This window comes from Lynx rufus, unplaced genomic scaffold, assembly GCF_022079265.1.
Source record: "Lynx rufus isolate CCGP_SWC_20201006 ecotype Redwood Valley unplaced genomic scaffold, mLynRuf1.p SCAF_12, whole genome shotgun sequence".
In the NCBI taxonomy this organism is placed as follows: domain Eukaryota; kingdom Metazoa; phylum Chordata; class Mammalia; order Carnivora; family Felidae; genus Lynx; species Lynx rufus.
In genome coordinates, this window is record NW_025814826.1 from 25,040,483 (window position 1) to 25,061,343 (window position 20,861).

At 37.1% G+C, this 20,861-nt stretch overlaps 1 protein-coding gene across 8 annotated transcripts in view; it reads right to left on the reverse strand.

The window, feature by feature from the left end:
• STAU2 (staufen double-stranded RNA binding protein 2) overlaps nt 1-20,861 on the reverse strand; it is a 308,899-nt gene that overhangs the window by 88,006 nt on the left and 200,032 nt on the right. For 4 of the 8 annotated variants that reach the window (XM_047074042.1, XM_047074041.1, XM_047074037.1 and 1 more), the window contains one exon: nt 14,443-14,556. The exons of 1 other annotated variant lie outside the window; for it this stretch is intronic. In XM_047074042.1, coding sequence (XP_046929998.1) covers nt 14,443-14,556 — 114 coding nt within the window. Of the gene's footprint in view, nt 1-5,879; nt 7,954-12,368; nt 12,534-14,442; nt 14,557-20,861 lie in introns of those variants that run through there. 3 more of the 8 variants (XM_047074040.1, XM_047074038.1, XM_047074043.1) reach the window with 3 other exon arrangements.

Here is a 20,861-nt window from a genome sequence, read left to right on the forward strand (position 1 = left end):
ATGCATGTTGGATTTTGTCAAGTGCTTTTTCTGTGTTTACTGAGATTATTGTGTTTTTTCCCCTTTATTAATATGATGTATATAGTATGTGATTTTCAGATGTTAAATCAACCTTGATAATGGTGTTTAATGCTTTTTATATGTTGCTTGATGTTGTCCCACAGCTTCTGAGGCTCTGTCCATTTTTAAACTCTTTTTTCCCTGTTTTTCAGGCTGGATAATTTCTTTTGATACATCTTGAAGTTCATGGGTTCTTTCTTCTGCCATCTCAAATCTGTTGTTGAATCACTCTAGTGAATTTTTCATTTCAGTAATTCTCTATTTGTTGAATTATTATCATGTTTTTCTTTAATTCTTCAAACATGGCTTCCTTTCATTAGTTGAACATATTTAATATAGCTGCTTTGAAGTCTTTCTCCGCTAAGTCCAAAGCTCTGGGCCCACAGCTTCTTTCCACTGAGTATTGGTAAACCTTTCCTTTCTTTTCATATCTTGTAATTTTTTGTTAAAAACTGGATACACACGCACATGCGTGCGCGTGCACACACACACACACACACACACACACATATGGCATATATATATTGTAGTAACTCTGGATTTTGATGTTCCTCTCTCAGGGCTGTTGTTGTTCCTGTTGTTTTTCCACTATTAATTTGCTTGATTAAATGTATGCAATCCATCTCCCCAGGGCATGTGCTCCTTGTGTCTCTCTCTACTCAGTTTTTTAAAATTTCCTTTTGTTTTTATTTTTAAATCTGACTTTCTAGGAATGACCCTTGTGTCTGCATAGCTTAGTCAATTACTGATCATTAATTGTGCTCCAACACCTTAAGCCAATATAGCTTCCACTCTCTGCCAACGGAGCTGTGTTTGGGTTGGGAAGCTCATTCAAATTTCTGGCAGTTCTCAGGTCTGCCTGGGCATTTACTTTCTGCCAGACCCTCTTGCATATCCTCTGCATACGTGCAGAATTTCACGTGCAGCAGGGGTGATGTATAGATAGCTTGGGCCCTCTTTGGTCTCTCCTGCAGGTGTGTGAAGTCTGTTGGTCAGCCAGGAATATGTGCGGTTTACCAAGGCCCCTATCACTGTATCATTCCCTGAATCTCCTTGATAAATGTCTGGCTAGTCTGTTTGTCTATTGTTGACTCCAACCAAGACTATAACGTCAGGTTCACAGAGTCATTAGCCAGCCTTTCGTATCTGTTTGCCATCAAGATATCCACTGTTATGCACAATGCCTATGGGCATAGGGTTTCTCACATTCTACTTTAAATCAAGTGAGGCCATTCCTCCAGTGAAACTGCTGGTTTTCATGGTTTTCCTCACCCTTGCAGAACTCCTATGCTGACTGAGCCTCAAAGTGGGGCATGGGAGCAGCTCCAGACAGAAACACCACAGGACCCTACTTTTCTTACCTGAAGTCCAGTCATTTTTCCGTGAATAAATGCTTTTCAATTTGTTGAGTGTTTTTGGTCAATTTCCAGAGTCCTAAAATTGCTGTTCTTGATAATTTCATCCAGTTTGCTTTTTGAAAATAATTGTCCAGCTCTCACTCTGCCATATTTTATTGGTAGTGTGCCTTTAAAGCTATTTTTAATTGCTCTGCTTCTTTCTGTCATACTCAGCTGGTCACCAAGGTCTGCTGATTCTTTTTATGCAATGTTGCTCTGGGAGAGATGCTGTTTTTCTTGCCAGTTGTAGAGACACACCCATCAAGATAACCAGCACTATTGTGGAAGCCTTCTTCCCCACCACAGTCAATCCTGCATCTGGCTACTAGATTGATCTTAGAGACACCAGCATAATCATATTCCCTGCTCCTGACTGAAGAATGGTTCTTTGCTGCAAAAACATAAAATGTGTACTACTTAACCTAGCTGTCAAAATGTACTCAACTGCCTTGATCTTATGCAACATTATGTATTCCTGGAGCTCCCACCAAGTTAAGTTTTTCTTTCCCCACATAGTCCTTGCCAATTTCCATGTTTCTAATCTTTCTCATGTTGTTTCCCCTATGTGGGAAGCCCTTGTAATCTGTCTTTCAATTTTTGGCCCACCAACTCCTAAAAGAAGCTTAATCAGGTGAACTCTTCTGTTCTTGATCATTCCTATATTCCACAGCTTTTCAATATTCACATATACATATATAGATTTTGTACACGTTTCTGACACTAAACATGTCAGTTTGCAATCGGTCAATTGTTTCTGTATGTGTTTTGTCGTTTCACCAATATTTATTTCCTTTTAAATGGGTTTTATTTTTTAAAGCATTTTCGAGTCACAGTAAAATTGAACAGAGAGTACAGAAAGTTCCCATATATCCCATCTCCAACTTTGTATTACACTCAGTTTGAGGGCTTTCACAATTTACAAAATTGGGAATACTCCTTAGCATATAGTATAGTGATGGGCATGAAACTAGGGCTTAGTATGACTGCTGAATGAATAAAATGCTTCTTGATTTCCAATGGAAATTTTCAAAAATCATTTCAGAAAAATGGTCACTTTAGGATGTCTCTACCCTCCTCCCCTTGAAGAACTTAACTCTTCCATACACCTCTGAAAGCAGAAGTGATATTTAACATTTGTAATAATTTGTGGTATGAACACAAACCAATGAATTCAGACAACAAAACGGTCCTGAAAACTCCTGTTGGCGCAAGAAATGATCCATCAGTTGCTAGATGATGGAGAGGTCCCAGAGGTCCTGGACATGAGGCCACAATGGTAGGGGGTGAAATATGTGGCAGCAGCTATTTGCCAAGTATTATGAAAGCATTTAAACATTTTAACACTTGGTACAACCATATCCGAGGGCACAGACTGAATATCAGTTCCATGAACAAGTAAAATGGTATTCTCTGCATTTTATAATGATTGCAGAATAGAATATCTATAAAATGTACTTCTGTCAATCATAGGCAGTTTTGGATTTGAACAGCAATGAGAACAATGAGTCTCTGTAATGCAAGGTGCGGACAAGGACAGAAAACAGTCAGAAGCCAATGTCAAGGGGTCAGTTAGGCAGTACAAGATCAAAGAAAACCAAAGTACTGGTAGGCCAAGACAAACCAACAGAGCAGACAGGTGGTAAGTAACCAGCAGTCAGAGTACAAGAGTCAGCCAAGCAGACAGTACGGATGTGCTAGGTAAGGAGACCAGCAAACAGGAACCTAGGAAGCAGAAATGTAGCAGCAACGAGGCTCTGGCAGCCAAGCGAGTTTGTTCCTGAGCTGAAAAATTTCTTATTATGTTTCCTTCTATGGCAAGAACTGATGTGAGGCCATGACTTTTCTGCATATGAGGTTTAGTGAGCCAGGTAGGAAGCCTACTGCATGTTAGTCCTCCGGAGTGAGAAATTTAAGTGTGGGTCTTGGTATAATGGTGACACTTCTCACCAAAGGTACCAGAGGACGGTAGCACACCACTGGACTGCCTACGAAGGGTCACAGAGACGTTTTTTATCACTACGTTGACCATTACTAAATATTTGGGGGCTTAAAACTGTCTTCAAATTCCTTCATCAGAGGATGCAAAGAGAAGCAAATTAACTAAAGGGTATTTTTAAAATATGTGATCTGAAAAGGCATTAGCTGCCAACTTAGAAACAAAGAGAGCAGGCCAAATAACTATTAGCAATGAAAGAAGAAAATTGGATTTCTGAAAAATAACTAGTTTGTCTAAAAAAGAATTTTGGAAATGGGGAGAGACATGACTTAATTGAAGGTGTATTACTAAGAGTAGGTTTCTGTTTTTCGGTTTTAAATAGTATAATAAATCATACACAACACCATAATTTGAGTTTACAAGGAAGGTAAATACTCTTTAGGTTGTAAAAGTGACCTCCAGTGGGTAATAACGCTCTCAAATCTGTGGCCTGGGGGACTATATGCCATTGATCGTCACTTTAAAAAGTCTATATAGGCAACAGTTTTCCACTATAACTTTCACATCCATTTAGCCAATTATATACATATGGTATTTATTGGTTTAATAATATATCTGGTTATGATTCATTAGTATGAACTGTTAACAGAAAGGTTTGTAGAATATTTCCCTAATGATCTTCAAATCAACTTCAAATATATGGATCTACAGAACAGTAGAAATATTAAATTCCTACTTAAATAATGTAAACTTGGAATACTGAATTAAAAATCAAGGAACTAATGGGGTGCCTGGGTGGCTCAGTCAGTCAAGCGTTTGACTTCGGCTCGGGTTGTGATCTCACAGTTTGTGAGTTCAAGCTCTGTCTCAGGCTCTGTGCTGACAGTGCAGAGCCTGGAGCTTGCTTCGAGTTCTGTCTCTCCTTCGTTCTCTGCCCCTCCCCCACCCCCACTCACACTCTCTCTCTCTCTCAAAAATATATAAACATTAAAAAAGAAAAGTTTAAAAATCAAGTAACTACTGACATGGAGTTTGTATGCAGGTCTCAAGTTGACCAAAACTTATTAGGGAGAAAAATCTAGAAAATATTTTTGGTTCTATAATTTGTTGAGATCATGAACATGAAATTATCTTCAAAGAGATAATCTGTTGTGAAACACTGAGCTATAGGTAACTGGGGTACAGGTCAAATAACCACCCTAAAAATCATTTTTAGTGTAGTTGAGAAAAGTCAGGTTTTTAGAAACCTAAAATTTCACACTTTCTGTTGATTAAAATAGCTGTTAATCATCACTTCAGTAAAAAGTGGGAGAAAGAAAGCAATAAATTAAATTCGTGGGTTTTGACTGTAGTCCAAAATTAATTTTTGGGTAAAATTAATAAGTCACTTGTGGGCACAATATCACTGGATATGTGCACCCTCCTAGAAATGTGGTCATGCTATACTAAGCATAAATGGAATCATGAATCAGTTATAAAATATATAATATTTAGTCTTCTCACTGCCTTCCCCTATAACTCAGTGTTGGTTCTGGAAACTGCTTATACAGCTGAAATAAAAGAAGTGAAAGATCACCATGGAAACAAGAGAATATTCCCTACTACTTAAAAAAAAAAAAAAGTCCAGCTATGAAATGTTTCTAAATGGGATTTCAAAAGGAGACAAAAGTAACCTCCTTTGGTACAAACTTTCTTTCAATGCTCTGATGAATACTGATAAAGAAAGACTTATTATTCCCTTAGAGAATAAAATTGATTTCCACTGTAGAGTAAATAAATACAAAATTCACAATCAAGTCTAACTGTGCTGTAATAGGGGAACTATTTCCAGAAAACTGGCTCCTTTCTGAAAGAGAATGAACTCTGAATGCCCATGTTTAAAATAACCATTTGATACAAATTTCAAAAGGTGAATGCCTAATGTTTCTTCCTTCTAGTCCAGGAATTAGACCAGCAATTTTTTTCCTGTAAAGTGGCAGATACTAAGTATCTCAGGCTCTGCAGGCGACAAGGTCTCTGTCATAACCACTCATCTCTGCTGTTGTGGAGTAAAAGTGGCTATAGACAATACCCAAGTGAATAAGCATGACTATTTTCCGATGAAACTTATTTATGGGCACTAAAATTTGAATTCCATATAATTCTCATATGTCATGAAATATTACTCTTCTTTTGATCTTTTTTCCAATCATTTCAAAATCTAAAAACCATTCTTAATTCAAGCAGTAGCATGGATTTGGCCTGCAGGTCACAGTTTGCTGACTCCTGTTCTAGACCATCCATGAGTGATAAACTATCCAGTGGTGAGAAGTTGTTCCTACTGACTTCCTGCTGATTTTTTTTGAAGATATGATTGAATTTGTAACTGTGTGTGGTGACAGATGTTAACTAAATTTATTATGACAATCATTTCACATAAAATGTTGTATACTTAAAACTAATACCATGTTATATATATCAATTATATCTCAATTAAAGAAAATCTAAAAACAAAAACAAAACACTATGTGAACTACTGGGCCAATTATTGAAATATAAAATGTAAATGAAAAAAAAGATATGATTAAATTCCTTAACCACAATATATACTTGTGTAAAATGGGAATTTCATATAATAAAGTTAAAAGTCAGCAGAAGAAATTTTTGTCCTATAATCATGGGATACGTTTCAAGTAGAGGAAATATTCTGAAATATTTCAATATAAAAAAAAATCAGTATATATGAAAACAATTTCTTGAAGCAAACATTAAAATTGATGTGCCTTTCTAATATCTCTCTTAGCACCCTATTTCATAAAAAGTAAATGAAAATCAGGTTACATTTTGAATTTTGGCAGCTCCGGTACCTCATGGAAGCTGCCAACGGCAGTGATCATTCCCTCTCTGTCAACACCCCATGGCACTCAGCACTCTGGCTTGACGTGTGGAACAAGAAAAACAGCTGAAGTTCAAAACCGACACTGAATCTATGTAACACAAAGAATTCCTGAACCCTATTACAGATACCTCTAGGATGATGACATGAGGTCTGTTATTATACAATGTCACTTAAGTGTGTCCTTTATGTTAATAAAAAATAAAAAAAAAAAACAAAGCTTTGTCTTAGGTAACTGTTGCTCCAAACTATGAAGTTCGTGTCTCTTTATATTCTGAGGACTGCAGTACCCAGTGACATCATTCAGTGCATACCGACTTATGTACTACAATACGGAATGCTAGAATCAGGAGGCAGGCTCTGGAACTTGAAGAAAGCAATTCCGGACACTGAGAAGGACGGAGGCTTATGCATAATAGGTTACAAAAATTAAAGATTACAAACAGATCAGTGGAAGAATTACTGACAGATTCCAAATGCTACATATACTCAGTTACATATACTCAGAGTACGCAAACACTCAGATGTCAACATACGAAAGTACCAGAATGCTTTCACAAATAATGTCCTTATAAGGCACCATGAGAGAAAGCATACTAGGACAAACATTGTACTTCTCTCACTAGTTCTACCAAATGAATTCTACCAAATCCAAGTTATTCTAATTTTCTTAGAAATCCAATTCAATTCCATCCTATAAACATGAATTGAGTGCCTCCTACATGCCAGAGCATAGACAAGGAGAATTCAAAGGTGAATAAGACATTGCCCTGCACCTCCAAGAGGTTACTGCCCAGCAGGGTCCACCAATATGAAAAACAATGGGAAGATAGTTTGATAGGTTTAACAATGGAATGACACAGAAAGTAGATTTGGGGAAGGCCTATTGACGGCCACTGACAGCTTGGTTGGATCTGACGGATACAACAATTAAAGTTCCTATTATGAGCAAGGAGAGAATGGCCCAGGCAGAGGGAACAGTGTAGACAAAGACACAGATGCAAAAGAGCATGAGATATGCGAACTCAATACTGCCAGAACATAAAGTGTGGGTTTTAGTTAGGTACAGGGTGGATGGTGAAGGATGAGATTGGAGACAAGGGCAGGGACCAAATCATAATGCCCGGAGACCTGTGCTGTGCAACACATACGTGGTACTGAGCACTTGAAGTGTGGCTAGTCCAAAATGAAACATATGAGAAATGGTTAAATACCTCAATAATGTAAAAAGCTGATTGTATGTGGAAGTGATACTTTGGATATATTGGGTTAATTAACGTATATTATTAAGATCAAGTTCACCTGTTGTTTTTTTTTAATGAGTCTGAGAGAACATTTTGAATTATATAATGTGGCATTTAATTCCTCATGTAGTAGTCTCTGTAGTTGATTCTTCAACAATCATTTCACCCTAAGCATTTAGACTCATGGTGATCTCAGGGCACCTGACTGGCTCAGTCAGTAAAGCATGTGACTCTTGATCTTGCGGTCATGAGCTCAAGCCCTATGTTGGGTGTAGAGATTGCTTAAAACATAAAAATCTTAAAAAAGAAAAAAAATCTCATAGTGATCTCATTGTCTCTTGCCAGCGACTGTTTGGAGATGGGCTTGTGAATGACTCAATCCAGGCATGCACCATGAAGGAAAGATGGCTGGAGGAGTTCCTGATATAGATGTCTTTGCTCCTAAAAGGAGATACAGTAAGATCAGATCTCTCATCTTCTTTTAAATGTGGATACACTGCCAGTGACACAGAGAACTACTGTGGCCATCTTTCCATGAATCAGAGGATGAAGCAGAGCTAAGAAATGGAATAACCTGAGTCCTTGTTGACATTGCTAAGCTACTTTATCAACCAACCCTGGGATTCACCCTTCCTCTGAACTTCCTGTTATGGGAGATAACAAGGTTCCTTATTGTTTAAGCCAGTATGAGTCAGGTTTTCTGCTACTTGTAGCCAAAAGCATCCTAACTGATCCACTCCATCAGACTAACGTTTACCTCAAGGGAAAGGGACTATATATGTACTATCATTTAAGACCATCTAGCACTATAAAAGTTCTGTGTATAGTCTATAATCAATCCATGCATTATTGTTGTGATAGTATATACTATCACATATGTGTCATATCACATTAATTAATCAGGAAAGAAAAACCTATGAGCAGACTTTAACTAAACAAAAGTAGAAGAGAATACCCTTTAGATTTGGATTTGTAACTTGTTCCATGTACTTCATGGTTGTCCTTTCACTGAGAGGTTGGCCTTGAATTCCAGTCAAAGCACCCACACTGGCAACACCTCAGCTTGGTATGCAAAGATGGACATACATTTTTACAGGTGATGTAGCAAATGAAGCAAATATACGAACACTATAGTTTATACCTCATAGAATTATTATGAGAATCAATCAAAATAATGGATGTAGAGCCTAGCACAATATATGGTACAGAGTTAACACATTTAATATAAATTTGGTTCCTGTTTCATTTATCTTGTAGAATTGCTCATTTCATAAATTCTTAGAATTTATGAAATGTGCTAATTATGCTTTGTCTTTTATATATATATGTATATAAATGTGCTAATTATGCTTTGTATGTATATGTATGTATATGTACATAAATATACTAATTATGCTTTGTCCTTTATATCATAATCTCATCTTATGTTGACGAGAAGTCAAATTAGAGCAAATAGTAATTTACATGTTATATACTACATGGGTGAGTTAGTGCTTGGTTAGGTGGTTGATTTATTCCTTTTTTATATGAAGCAAGTGAGTTCCAAAGCTAACCTGAACACAATAAGGTAGGCAGTGATAAACCACATAACTAGAAACTAAGCTACAGTATTTTAACTAATCTACATCTGCCTACCCAGTGCTGGTGAGATTGGTGAGATTAATAATGCAGTCTAAATGAAGGTGAATAAAATAAAATATAAAGACAGGGAAGGAAGTTTATGATTTTGAGGCTGTACCTGGAAGGTGACCGATTTAAGCAAAACAGAAAGAGTAAACAGGACTCAGTAACATCCAAGCACGATGAAGAAAGATGTAGAAAGTGTCAGGCCACAAGGAGAGAGGAAAGAATATTTGGTGAATTATACCCAAGCTAGAAGATTCCAAAAACCTTTCTGCATTATTATAAATGATTCTGCTTTTAATAATATATACTAACCAATATAAATTTAATTTCCAAATAGGATATATTGAAAAACATTGAGCAAAACCCTCACTAGCTTAATCTTACCGAATAAATGTGCTCTTTACCCAATTTATGAATAAGGATGACTGCTCTTCATTGAAACCACCATATGCTCTGCAGATTTTAAATTTCACAGGATGATGAACTCACTGAAGCCTACATTAAGTTAGTTACCTAGCCTATTACGAAGACTAGAAGTTAGTTATCTTTGGATGCTCTACTATCTAGTGCAATATTCCCAGAGAGTTGTTCAGTTGACAAATTTTTGCTATATTTGTTAAAATACTTAAAATATTTTGCTAAAAAACATTTAAAAAGAAAATCACCATCTAGAAATTTAAACTGTTTTTATTCTAGACAATGAAACATTCAAAACTAATGTAAATTAATAGTATCACATTTGCTACGATGAATAAAAGCAAACGTGTAGAACATTTTCACCCAGATCTCACCAGGACGCCCAGGCAGCAACCAGCCTGAATGCCTACTCTCTGGATGAGAATTCAAAGTTCCCAAATGGGAAATGCTGGCCTACAGATCCTTTCTCTGAAGTCAGACAGGGGCAGGCTTAGACCACTTTTGGAGACTAATAATTATTCTAGGAAGTCTGAAGCGGGCCTTAACTAACCACTGGTATTTGGAGAAGCTCTAAACTAGGCTCTAAGTTAAATTTAGTGCATTCTAAGGTGGATCCAACATATTCAGAGCATACAGGAAAGGAAAGGGGATGTCATGTCTCCACATTTCCCTGGGGTCAATACCATACATGGGTCAATGATAAAGGAATGAAACTGGCTTTTTTTTTTAAGTTAGGTTTATTGAGGTATAACCTAAATACAGTAAAATTTACCCTTTTTACTAAAAGCATACAGTTCTATAAGTTTAATAAGTGTATAGTCATGTTCTACCACCACAATCAAGATACAGCACATTTCCATTGCCCTTCAAAATTCTCATGACAACTTATGGTCAATCCTTCCTCAGCCCCTGGCAACCAATGATCTGTTTTCTGTCTCTAAAGTTCTGCCTTCTCCAGAATGTCATACACATCAAGTCTACAGTATGTTGCCTTTTGATTTCTGGTTTCTTTCATCTGTCATGATATAACTGGCAACAAAGCGAAAGAGACCTGGACACTGAGTGAAACGGAGAGTGGTAGGAATTGAAACTGGAGAGGTGGAAAGGGCCAAATCACATAGGGACTTAAATGCCATAACAAAAGTTTTGGATTTGTACTAGGTGTGATGGGAAAAGCCACTGGAAGGTTCTGAACAGCTGAAAATCTGATCGGATTAACTTAAAAATAATTCTGGCTACTGCATGGAAGATAGACCACAATGGAACAGAAGCAGAAAACAAGGAATCTAGTGTAAAGACTATTGCAGTTGCCTGGATTAAACAGGATAGGGGCATCTGGCTGGCTCAGTCAGTGGAGCATGCAACTGCTGATCTTGGGGTTGTTAAGTTCGAGGCCCACACTGAGTGGAGAGATTACTTAAAAATAAAATTTTTAAGGGCGCCTGGGTGGCTCAGTCAGTTGAGTGTTCAACTCTTGATTTCAGTTCAGGTCTTAATCTCACGGCTTATGAGATGGGACCCTGTGTTAGGCTCTGCACTGCCAGCATGGTGCCTGCTTGGGATTCTCTCTTTTGCTCTCTCTTTATTGCTCCCTCTCTCTCCCCCTCACTCTCAAAATAAATAAATAAATAAATAAATAAATAAATATAAAATACAATACAATAAAATAAAATAAAATCTTTAAAAAAACCCAAAAAACCATGATAGTGACTATAAGGGCAACAATGGAGGTAGTGAAAAGTAGTCAGATGATAGATGTAATTCAAAGGGATACTGGGACTGGATGTAGCATGTGAGGAGGAGAGAGGAGACAAAGATGCTCCAAGGAGCTTGGCTTGAGCAACAAGGTAGGTGATGGTGTTGTTTATCAGGATGGGTAAAAAGAAAGGACGGGGGTGAAGGGAGAGGCAGGTTTGTTGGTGGGAGAATTAAAAGCTGCATACATTTGGACGTTGTCAGCATACAGATGATACTGTATCTCCCTCCTGACCATTCTACAGATCTGTATGGACCTTTGATAGAGATACTTCACAGTCCTTGTCCTCTCACTCCTTAATACAGTGAGTGGACACACTGAACAATACATTTAGTCTCCATTTTGCTGAGTTCCTAGGGTTAAATCTAAAAAACTAAGGTAGCCTGTAAATGTTCAAGGCTAGAGAGCTCTTCCATTTGTCACCTTCATTTTCCACATAGATAAGAACAACAGGAGTTTGTTTTAAGAGGGGTCGCCTCTAAATTTTACATATTTTTTCTCAGAATACTTACTCTGTTCATTAAATTACGTTGGCTCAAATGAACTAAGGATAGAACACGTTCTGTAAGTGACTGTAGTTTTTCTTGCTTTCAAATGTTTTCCAGTATTTACTGGTTAACAGGTGAAAAAGCCATTTAGTGGTACATCCTTTCCAACTTATGAAATCAAGTTTATGCTTTCGGTATGGTGAAAAAGTACTTTTTGCATAGATAGACCCTGAGTATGAGGAAAGTGTAAGGGCAACATAATGCGGAAAAGCAGAGGATGTGCAGTAGAGATTTACTGTGCCTCCTTTCCTCAGGGAGCCCGAGAATCCAAGCACAAGGGAGGAGTACTGATCACACTGTACTTCATTCGTACCTCTGAGGCCACCGAAGTAGTGTTTAATGTACAGAATGACCAATCCAGTCACAGCTCCATTCATTCATCCATCTATCCATCCAGCTTCCATCCATCCACCTGACCATTATCAACAAATTTTCTGAAAGTCTTTTTTCCCTTAAAATTTCATGCAAATTCATCAACTCTAATGCAACTGTATTTGCTTTAATATAGAAATGTCTTTATTTACTTACCATTGCGTAAAACTGACATTCCAGTAGATGTAGTGTAAGACCTCTACGTATACGTGTGCAGGTTGTGTGCTGAACACCTTGTGGGGTGGGGGGTGGGAAGACCATTCATGCTGTAGTTCTTGTGGATTTGGACAGCGGTAAATTGCCTTGAGGAAGAAGCATCTTTTTTTCTAACCTGTAAAGTTGCCATATGGGCTAACACTAGCCCAGAGCTTTACCACATGGACTTGGCACAAGCCTCAACCAGCCTCATTATTTTATTCATGAAGAAGCCAAGCTCCAAGAGGCAGAGAGACAAGTTCCCACAGCTACTTCATGGCAAATCTAGGTTTGATCTCGGTCTCTATTCCCATTCCAGCGCTCTTGTACAGCAGCATGCTGCCTCTGCTAACAATGGGTTGCTCTTCTCAGGTGTGTGGCTTTCTGAAACACTCTTTCATGTCTTTGCTCAGCCTAACAGGCGGCCTTTGCAGGATGGTTATCTCATGCTGCTCATGCATGTGTTTCTGCCATGAATGGATACAGAGATACAGCAGCAGCTAGACTTGTTGGCAAATACTCAAAGTCGTAAAGTTGCTAGTTTGCAAGCTCCACGAGAGCAGGAACCATGTCTAACATTCTTATCACTTATCCTTAGCACCTAGCATATAGCTAAGTTATAGTTTTACACAGGGAAACACAATACTTTCTATCAATTAGCTTAGGTCATGTCCCTCTAATTCCTGCTGCACTCTCTTCTGCAGCTAGAGCAGAGGTCAGTGCCAAACTCTGAGAAGCACTGGAGTAATCTCCAAGCTGCTTTCGAAGTCAATATGCTATTAACTGTTTATTATTAGTGGGGCTTATTCAGCCAGGAGCAGGAAGATCAGTCACAGAACCAGAAAATGGCAGCACTGGAATGGATCTTGCAAGCCATCTAACCAACTCCTTCATTTAACAATCCAGAAAACATTCCTCTCCCAAAGAGAGGGCAGAATCCACTCAGGTAGCTGCAGCTAACTCACACCGTGGTTAGTTCCCAAAATGCATTTTTTTCTGCCTAATTTAGTTGCTTTTTCCTCAACACCAATCAACAAATGATGATCGGAAGGAAACCCCACAATGACAGAGACATTATGAACTAGGGAAGTGCGCCATTAAGGATGTCTTTTTTGAGCTGGGTGATAAATCATGTGTTTGAGAAGATAAACTACTATGTTCTTTTATTCTTTCCATGCAAGGGTACTACTCAGAGAGAAGGAAAAAAAGACTAGTCAGGCAAGACTATTAGAAGTCTTCAAATTTACTGAGAAATGGATATAAAAGTGAGTTACCATTGTTCTGCATATGAACAGTTAATTTAGAAAGCATAGCTGGTTAGTCAAACTGTAAATCGTGTATGTGTATTTATTTTTACTCCAAACTAGAAATTCTATGACCTAGATCATTAGTTTAGTCTAATCCGATGATTATTTTAACTGAAAATATGTATTATGTTATAAACAGGATATTTTTTTGCAAGCTGCTATCTAAACAAGGGAATTTATTATTAAGAAATAATATACTTTTCAGATTTTAAGCTGTAATTCAGAAATAAAACCTTAAAAGTAGAAACAACACTGCAGTGTCATTTCAATAAGATCTCAAATTATGGGAGTAAGGTGATGATTCTGAAAGTTCAGTTATTTTATACACATTCTAGAATATTGAGCTCTCTTCAACAGAACTGAATGAGTATATTACAGTGAGACCCTAGTGTTATCTATGTTGTTTATCTAACCCTGCTTCCTATATGTAATTTTTAAACACGAAAATAACTTGCAGGGCAAATATAAGAGAATTTTGTATTTTAATTAATAATGAACTACCCACTAGAAGTCTAAAATAATTTAAATCTCCCAAGATCTTGGTTTCCCATCCCCCAAATTTTGGATTTTTAAAAATTCTAGCAGATGGTGCTAGTGGGTAATGTATTAGGGAAAGCAAAGCTGTAGGTGTGCACATAACTTCCATTTTGATGGTCTCTGATTTCTCAGCTGGGCCATAATGCAGCAAAATGGCAGTGGCAAATTATACCTGATCATGGCTGGCTTCAATGGAGCTTCCAATAGCATGGAAAGTCATCTGCACAGGGGCTAATGTCAGACAGGTCACACACTCTTTGCCACTTTGTCTATCACAGTAGTGAACCTATAACAGAACACATGCAATCTGCTGAACGCCACTTGTAAGAGGGAGCCAGATGCAATAGGTCCTTTCCAATAGGTCTAGATTTCCAGAAAAATTCAAATAATTTATGCAGAATATACTTCAAATATTTAAAAAGCTATCAAGGACCTTCCGATATCCAGGGAAAATCTATTAATTCCATTTTAAGTACTTTTGAGGTTTTAAAAGAGTCTCGGATATGCTTTATAAAATGCTTTACAGTGTTATAGCTAGTAGAAAAATTCACAATTAAATACCATACCTATCTTTACAGTCCAGCTTTTCATAATGCATCATGCATAAAAGACTCAAGGGTAAGCATAAGTCAAAGTTCACTTGATTCCAATGGAATTTTGTCAACGTGAATTTTTGTTCATCTTTGACTCTACATGTGTGTGATTGCCAGTTAACTGCCAGTGATGTTCTTCTATTTCTACATTACAGTACACCCTATAAAACCACTGCTAAATATATATAGATATCACTACCTCATGTTCTGCTTGAAATTGACATTGTAATCAAATTGAATTAAAGTGAAATGATTTTTAATGTACAAACCAAAATAAAGTTACTATATTATTATTTTTCTTTTAGTTAAACACAACCAACCATTATTAAAACCACATGTAAGACATTCCATATCAGAGGCAGGGTAAATGGGGGTAGAGGGAAGTGTGAGTCCATCTTCCCAGTGGGAAAATTTCCATCCTCTCATTTACCTACTTTCAGAAAAGTTCTTTCCAGCAGTTTTTATTTTCATTCTAAGCTAACAAAGTAAAAATAGCATTGCTTTTGTGATTAATGAAACGTGCCTATAGAATGGGATTCTTACTGATTGTTTTATAGGGAAAATTGGTTTTATTAGTTATAACTTGCTCAAACTGTTAAATTTACATAGATCTAGGCTAAAAGCTTAGGTGAAAATCTTGAATTTGTGAGGAAGAAAATTAAAATACACATATCAGTTCCCTGTGGCTTAATTCTAACTGCTGCATGATAATATCCATAATATACCTTTGTTGTAGATTGTGGTCCACGTATATTTTGTTATGGATAATATATATCTGACTGAAAATGACAACAATATGGATCTTGGTCTAATAGGTTAATAATTGAACATTTTTAAAGCAGCAGGGTTGTTAAGATTCACCATCAGTTTCCCTGAAGGTAGGGAAACATCCTGGAATCTATAAAAAGTAGTTTAGAGTTTAAATCAAGGCAATATACAAAGCTTGTTTCCAAAGTACTTTAAAGATTTTATGATAAAAATATTTTTTTCCAAGTTAACTTTGGGGGAAAAGATTTGACAGTAGTTCTAAATCACTGCACTATGCCTCCTAAGCAAGTTGAAAGGTCACTCAGTATATATGAGTTCAAGAATGTGGAAGTGTTGTTTACTATGCATCAGCTAAATATGATGGGGGGAATGAAACTTATCACATAACAGCTTTATGCAAAAGCCAATAAATGGTGACACTAAAATAGCTACAGTTCACAGCTATTTATGGTACCATTAAAGTATTATGCCTGATATAGTGCTATTATAAAACATGCTTTTTAAAATAAAATATAACCGCCCTTTGACATCAATTGAAAATCTGTATGAAAGACATGACACTTCCCTAAATACTCAAATTGATAGTGAATACACTTATATGTCAGCCAATTTACTGCAGTTCTAGTCTTCTTCTAGAGAAATGAAGATTATAAAGGACAGAAATACCACAAGACAATCCTAGTAGAAAATATAAACTCCCAACTGCATTTCCATCCATGGCTTAGACACTATTACTGAAAGATTTAACTTTCTCCTAACTGTATACAATTCACTGTAAGCCTGCAATACCCTATGAAATATTATGCATCCTGCAGACATTCAATATTGGTGAACATGTATAACCTGTACATAACATAAATGTAGAGGTGTGAGTTTGCACATAGCTTCAAAGCAAATGTCAGAGCATCCCGTGAATGTGACAGAGATTGCTAATTATCCTCCAATATTCTTCCTCAGTAATTCCCAGCTGGCTACTTAAATGCTCAGAATAAAGTTCATATTTCTCAGCCTCCCTTGCATGTGGTTGAGTAGAACGTAAATGTAACAGCTTCCTGGCAACTTTAAAAAGACATTTCAAGCGTGTGCCTTTTGCTCTTATTCTTGACTCGCTTTGTCAACCTGTTTGAAATGCGGGTGGATGTTAGCATCTTTTCACCATAGGACAAAGGCAGAAACCTAGAGATGGTAGGATGGTGAGTAGGCAGGATCCTGGGTCCCTGAAGACTTGATGGAACAGAACCATCACACTAGCTCTGGACTGCAAACTTACAGACCTTTATATGACAAAAGAATAAACATCTATTTTATTTAAGTCACTGGGCTTTTTATCACTTACAAAAGAACCTAATCCCAGGGGGACTTTTCCTGCTGCCCCAGAACTGACATCAGGACCCACAGCCAACAACAAAAGGATCTCTAAGGAGCTGCCAACATTTAGGGGAGGGACAGAGGGAACTGGAAGAAACCAAATGCTGCCTCAAGAAAATCATGAATATCATCTACATGGAAGCCAGTAGGGAATGAAACCAGGCTAGGGTGGCATCTTCCCCTACCCTGGCCCCCTCCTGGCTTCCCAACATCAGAGTAGTAAGGCCATGAAATGAAGCAGGCGGATGGGGTGCCTAGGTGGCTCAGTCGGTTAAGTGTCTGACCTCAGCTCAGGTCATGATCTCACAGTTCGTTTCAAGCCCTGCATTGGGCTCTGTGCTGGCAGCTCAGAGCCTGGAGGCTGCTTCTGATTCTGTATCCCTCTCTCTCTGCCCCTCCCCTGCTCACGCTTTGTCTCTGTCTCTCAAAAATAAATAAATGTGAAAAAAAAAATGAAACAGGTGGAGTATGGCAGAAGAGGTCTCAAAAGTCCCCACCCCACCGACCACAAAGACCACAAATGTTCAAAGGCACCGAAGTGAGAGGAAGAGAAAAAGAAATCATTGCCCACCCTCCCTCCTCCAAGTGTCTTGAGCCAATCAACTGGCTTGCAATGCTGGGGATCGGAGTTTGGCATTTTACAGTGAACCAGACTCAATTTTTAAAATTAAAGGTAACCAGATATAAAGGAACATGAATGGGAGATCTGACAGAGCATGGAGGAAAGTGGTGACTGGAGAAATATAAAATCACTCCACGTTTGTACCTTCACTGCACTGAGACTGCCCAATAAACCAGATAAAAACTATGCGAAAAATACAAGAAGCTAGTGATTGAGGACACAGTTCCAAATTAAACAAAAAGTAGTAATATACAGAAAAGAGGCCTTAAGAAAGAGTCACATGTTACCCACCACTCCACATCAGCCAGTCATAAAAATAAGTTTGATATGGCTCTTTTTAGTTATATATTTTCTTCTTGGATATAACAACATTAAAGTTCATAAAATTGTGAATGTCAAAAAAAATGTGTGAATGACATTTTGAAATTCATCCTCTGGCACAGAAAAATGCTTCTTATGATTCAAAGCATCAACAGAAGCCAGAATTCTGAGGACCACTAGCCTGAAATAATTAGGGTAATAAAATCATACTACATTCTGTAAGGCACAAATCTTTAGAACCGACACAGCAAAATCTGTTGTAACAGAGCAGTGTGTTCCTACAAATGTGGCTCTAAAAATTCCACTATGCAATGTCACAAGACCTTGATTTTGATTAAAGAAAAAGTTATATAAAGATAATTTTAGAAGACTACAAAAGTCATCTCCTATTGTACTTTAAGATTTACTATTTACAAATCATATCATTTTGCTATCTTTGGTACTTTAAAATGTAAGCAATTGATCTTGACGTTTATAATGTTATAGTTCTTGTTCTCAATTTATAACACTATCAACTAACACTTTGTTTCTTTCTCATGGATTTAAAAAAATTATTCCATGAAAAGATGGGCCAAAAATTTCAATATATGTAAATTAAACATGTGCCTTCCTTTGAAATTTGCAAATCTATGATAATTTTTATTTTAAAGTAAGTTTCCTAGTTTGACTTGTAATCACATAAACCCAGATGAGATGCTGTAGTTGTGCATTCTGGTACTAACTTTGCCAGTCCAGAGATTTCTCTTTCCTGAAGGGAAGACAAGCTACTCCAACTATTCATATAATTTAAAAAATAAAGAAAACTACTATAAAACCTTAGAGTAATTTACACTAAAAGCTACATATGTACATTTTTTCATGCCCACTTGAAACTACAAGGGGGCATCCAAATGAAAATGTAAATTCCCTACCTCCTACCTCCAAAAAAAAAGAGTTGAATCAAACTGTTTCCTGCAGGGCTGAAACTCCTTGATGTTGCAGGACTACTAAATATTTTACTAATCTCAGCAGGAAACTGGTTAACTGCTTGTTTGTCAGATGTTTTTAATGGTCACCCACTGTGGGACAAAAATGAGGAGGGTATGAAAAAGACCCATGTTTAAAGACCGTTGCTCTCTGGATCACTAAGGAAAGATAAAGGCCTGTATATTCATATGTGATACCTAACAGAATCACTGTATCAAGAAAACGTGTGTGATTAGCACACCTCGAGTTCATGAACTGTGGGGCAGAGATCCCATTCCAGCCACTGCACAGATGCTCTGCATGAGCAATAAAGGCTGTAAGGAGCCAAAGAGTGACCGTCTCAACACTGGAACTTAGGATAAGGATGTCAAAACACGCTGGACTTTTGCAGTGTCTGCACAGTGGCCATACAAAAGACCTGTATCTTTACTAACACAAAAAAACAGCATTTTCTTGGCAAAGTGTGAAACAGTATTACTTGATAAATATTGCCCTAATAAATAGCGTCAGTTGGTATTAAACGTTCTCAGCTGCTTTTTTAGATCACTTGATGACATGTAAATCATCTTATTTGGGTCAACTAGGGTCAACAGTAAAAAGCTACATTATGTTAGTTATTTAACTAATGAATTAATTTATATGTAATAGATAAAATGAGTTTCTCCATGAAAATCACTTAGAGCAATGCCTAGATCACGGTTAGCATTAAAATAAATATATTAGATATTCTTCTTACTACAATTATAATACATCCCATAATAATGTACTAAAAGACATGACATGATATATAATCATTAAGAATAATATTATATTAGTATAATGCCTGTCACTGACGTTCTCTAAAATTTTTCCCAATCCTTTTCATAACTAAAATCAACTCCTTTGTAACTAAAATGTAAATATATATTTAACATGTTCAGTCATTTACCTGTGTTTTAGCTGTTTGAATAACCTGTTTTACTCTGCATGCAATATGCTTGTCACATTAACATCTCTAAAGGGATAAGTGAATGAACGAAATCACATTATAAAGACTGAGACTCAACTTGTAATTATCTTTTCTCTCTTTAAGAAATTCTATGCTTGGGATAAGCTTTGAGAGTTACAAGGCTATATTTGGCATACAAAATCTAATAGGGATGTATAGATTTATTTCTAGTGTAAGTCACAGATAAAAATTGCCTAGCAAATTCAACAACAGATGTGTTATCTGTATTGTCAAGGGAGATAAATGCATTCTTACTTTAAGGAATGAGCGTGTACATGACAAAAATCCTAAATGTTTTTTCTTTGGTTTTTAGTTTCCACTTACTATGCCAGTGGAAGTTTAAGGAGGAAGCCAATTACTTAGAAAGTAAATTATACACACACATAGTTGTTTTAGTTTGACACTTCCATCAAAAAAAACCCAAAACAAAACAAAAAAGCACTAGGTGATTTTTAACAGTCAATTTCATAGCTACCAGAAAAGAAGCTTCTGTCTCTTGTAGTGCATACTCATGTTTTGACATACCCGCATATAACCATTTACATATTTATAAGAAGAGACACTAAAATCTACAGGGCTTTGAGAGAAAATTTTTTTTAAGTTTTTATTTATTTCAAGAGAAGGAGAGAGCATGTGCACATGCACGTGAGTGGGGGAGAGGCAGAGAGAGGGGAGGAGAGAATCCCAAGCAGGCTCCATACTGTCAGTGCAGAGCTGGATGGGGGGCTCGAACTCATGAACCCTGAGGTCATGACCCAAACCAAAATCAAGAATCGGACGTTTAACCAACTGAGCCAACCAGGCACCCCTAAAGAAATAATTTTTTAACAAGAAAAACTTCTCCTAAGGTCAAAGGGCAGTTACAGTTATTTAGGCAATTAGTACACTACCAAAGTTAAACTAACACAATCTTCTCCCAATAGAGCCAACCAACTCTAATTTTCATGTATTAGAATTCTATCGTA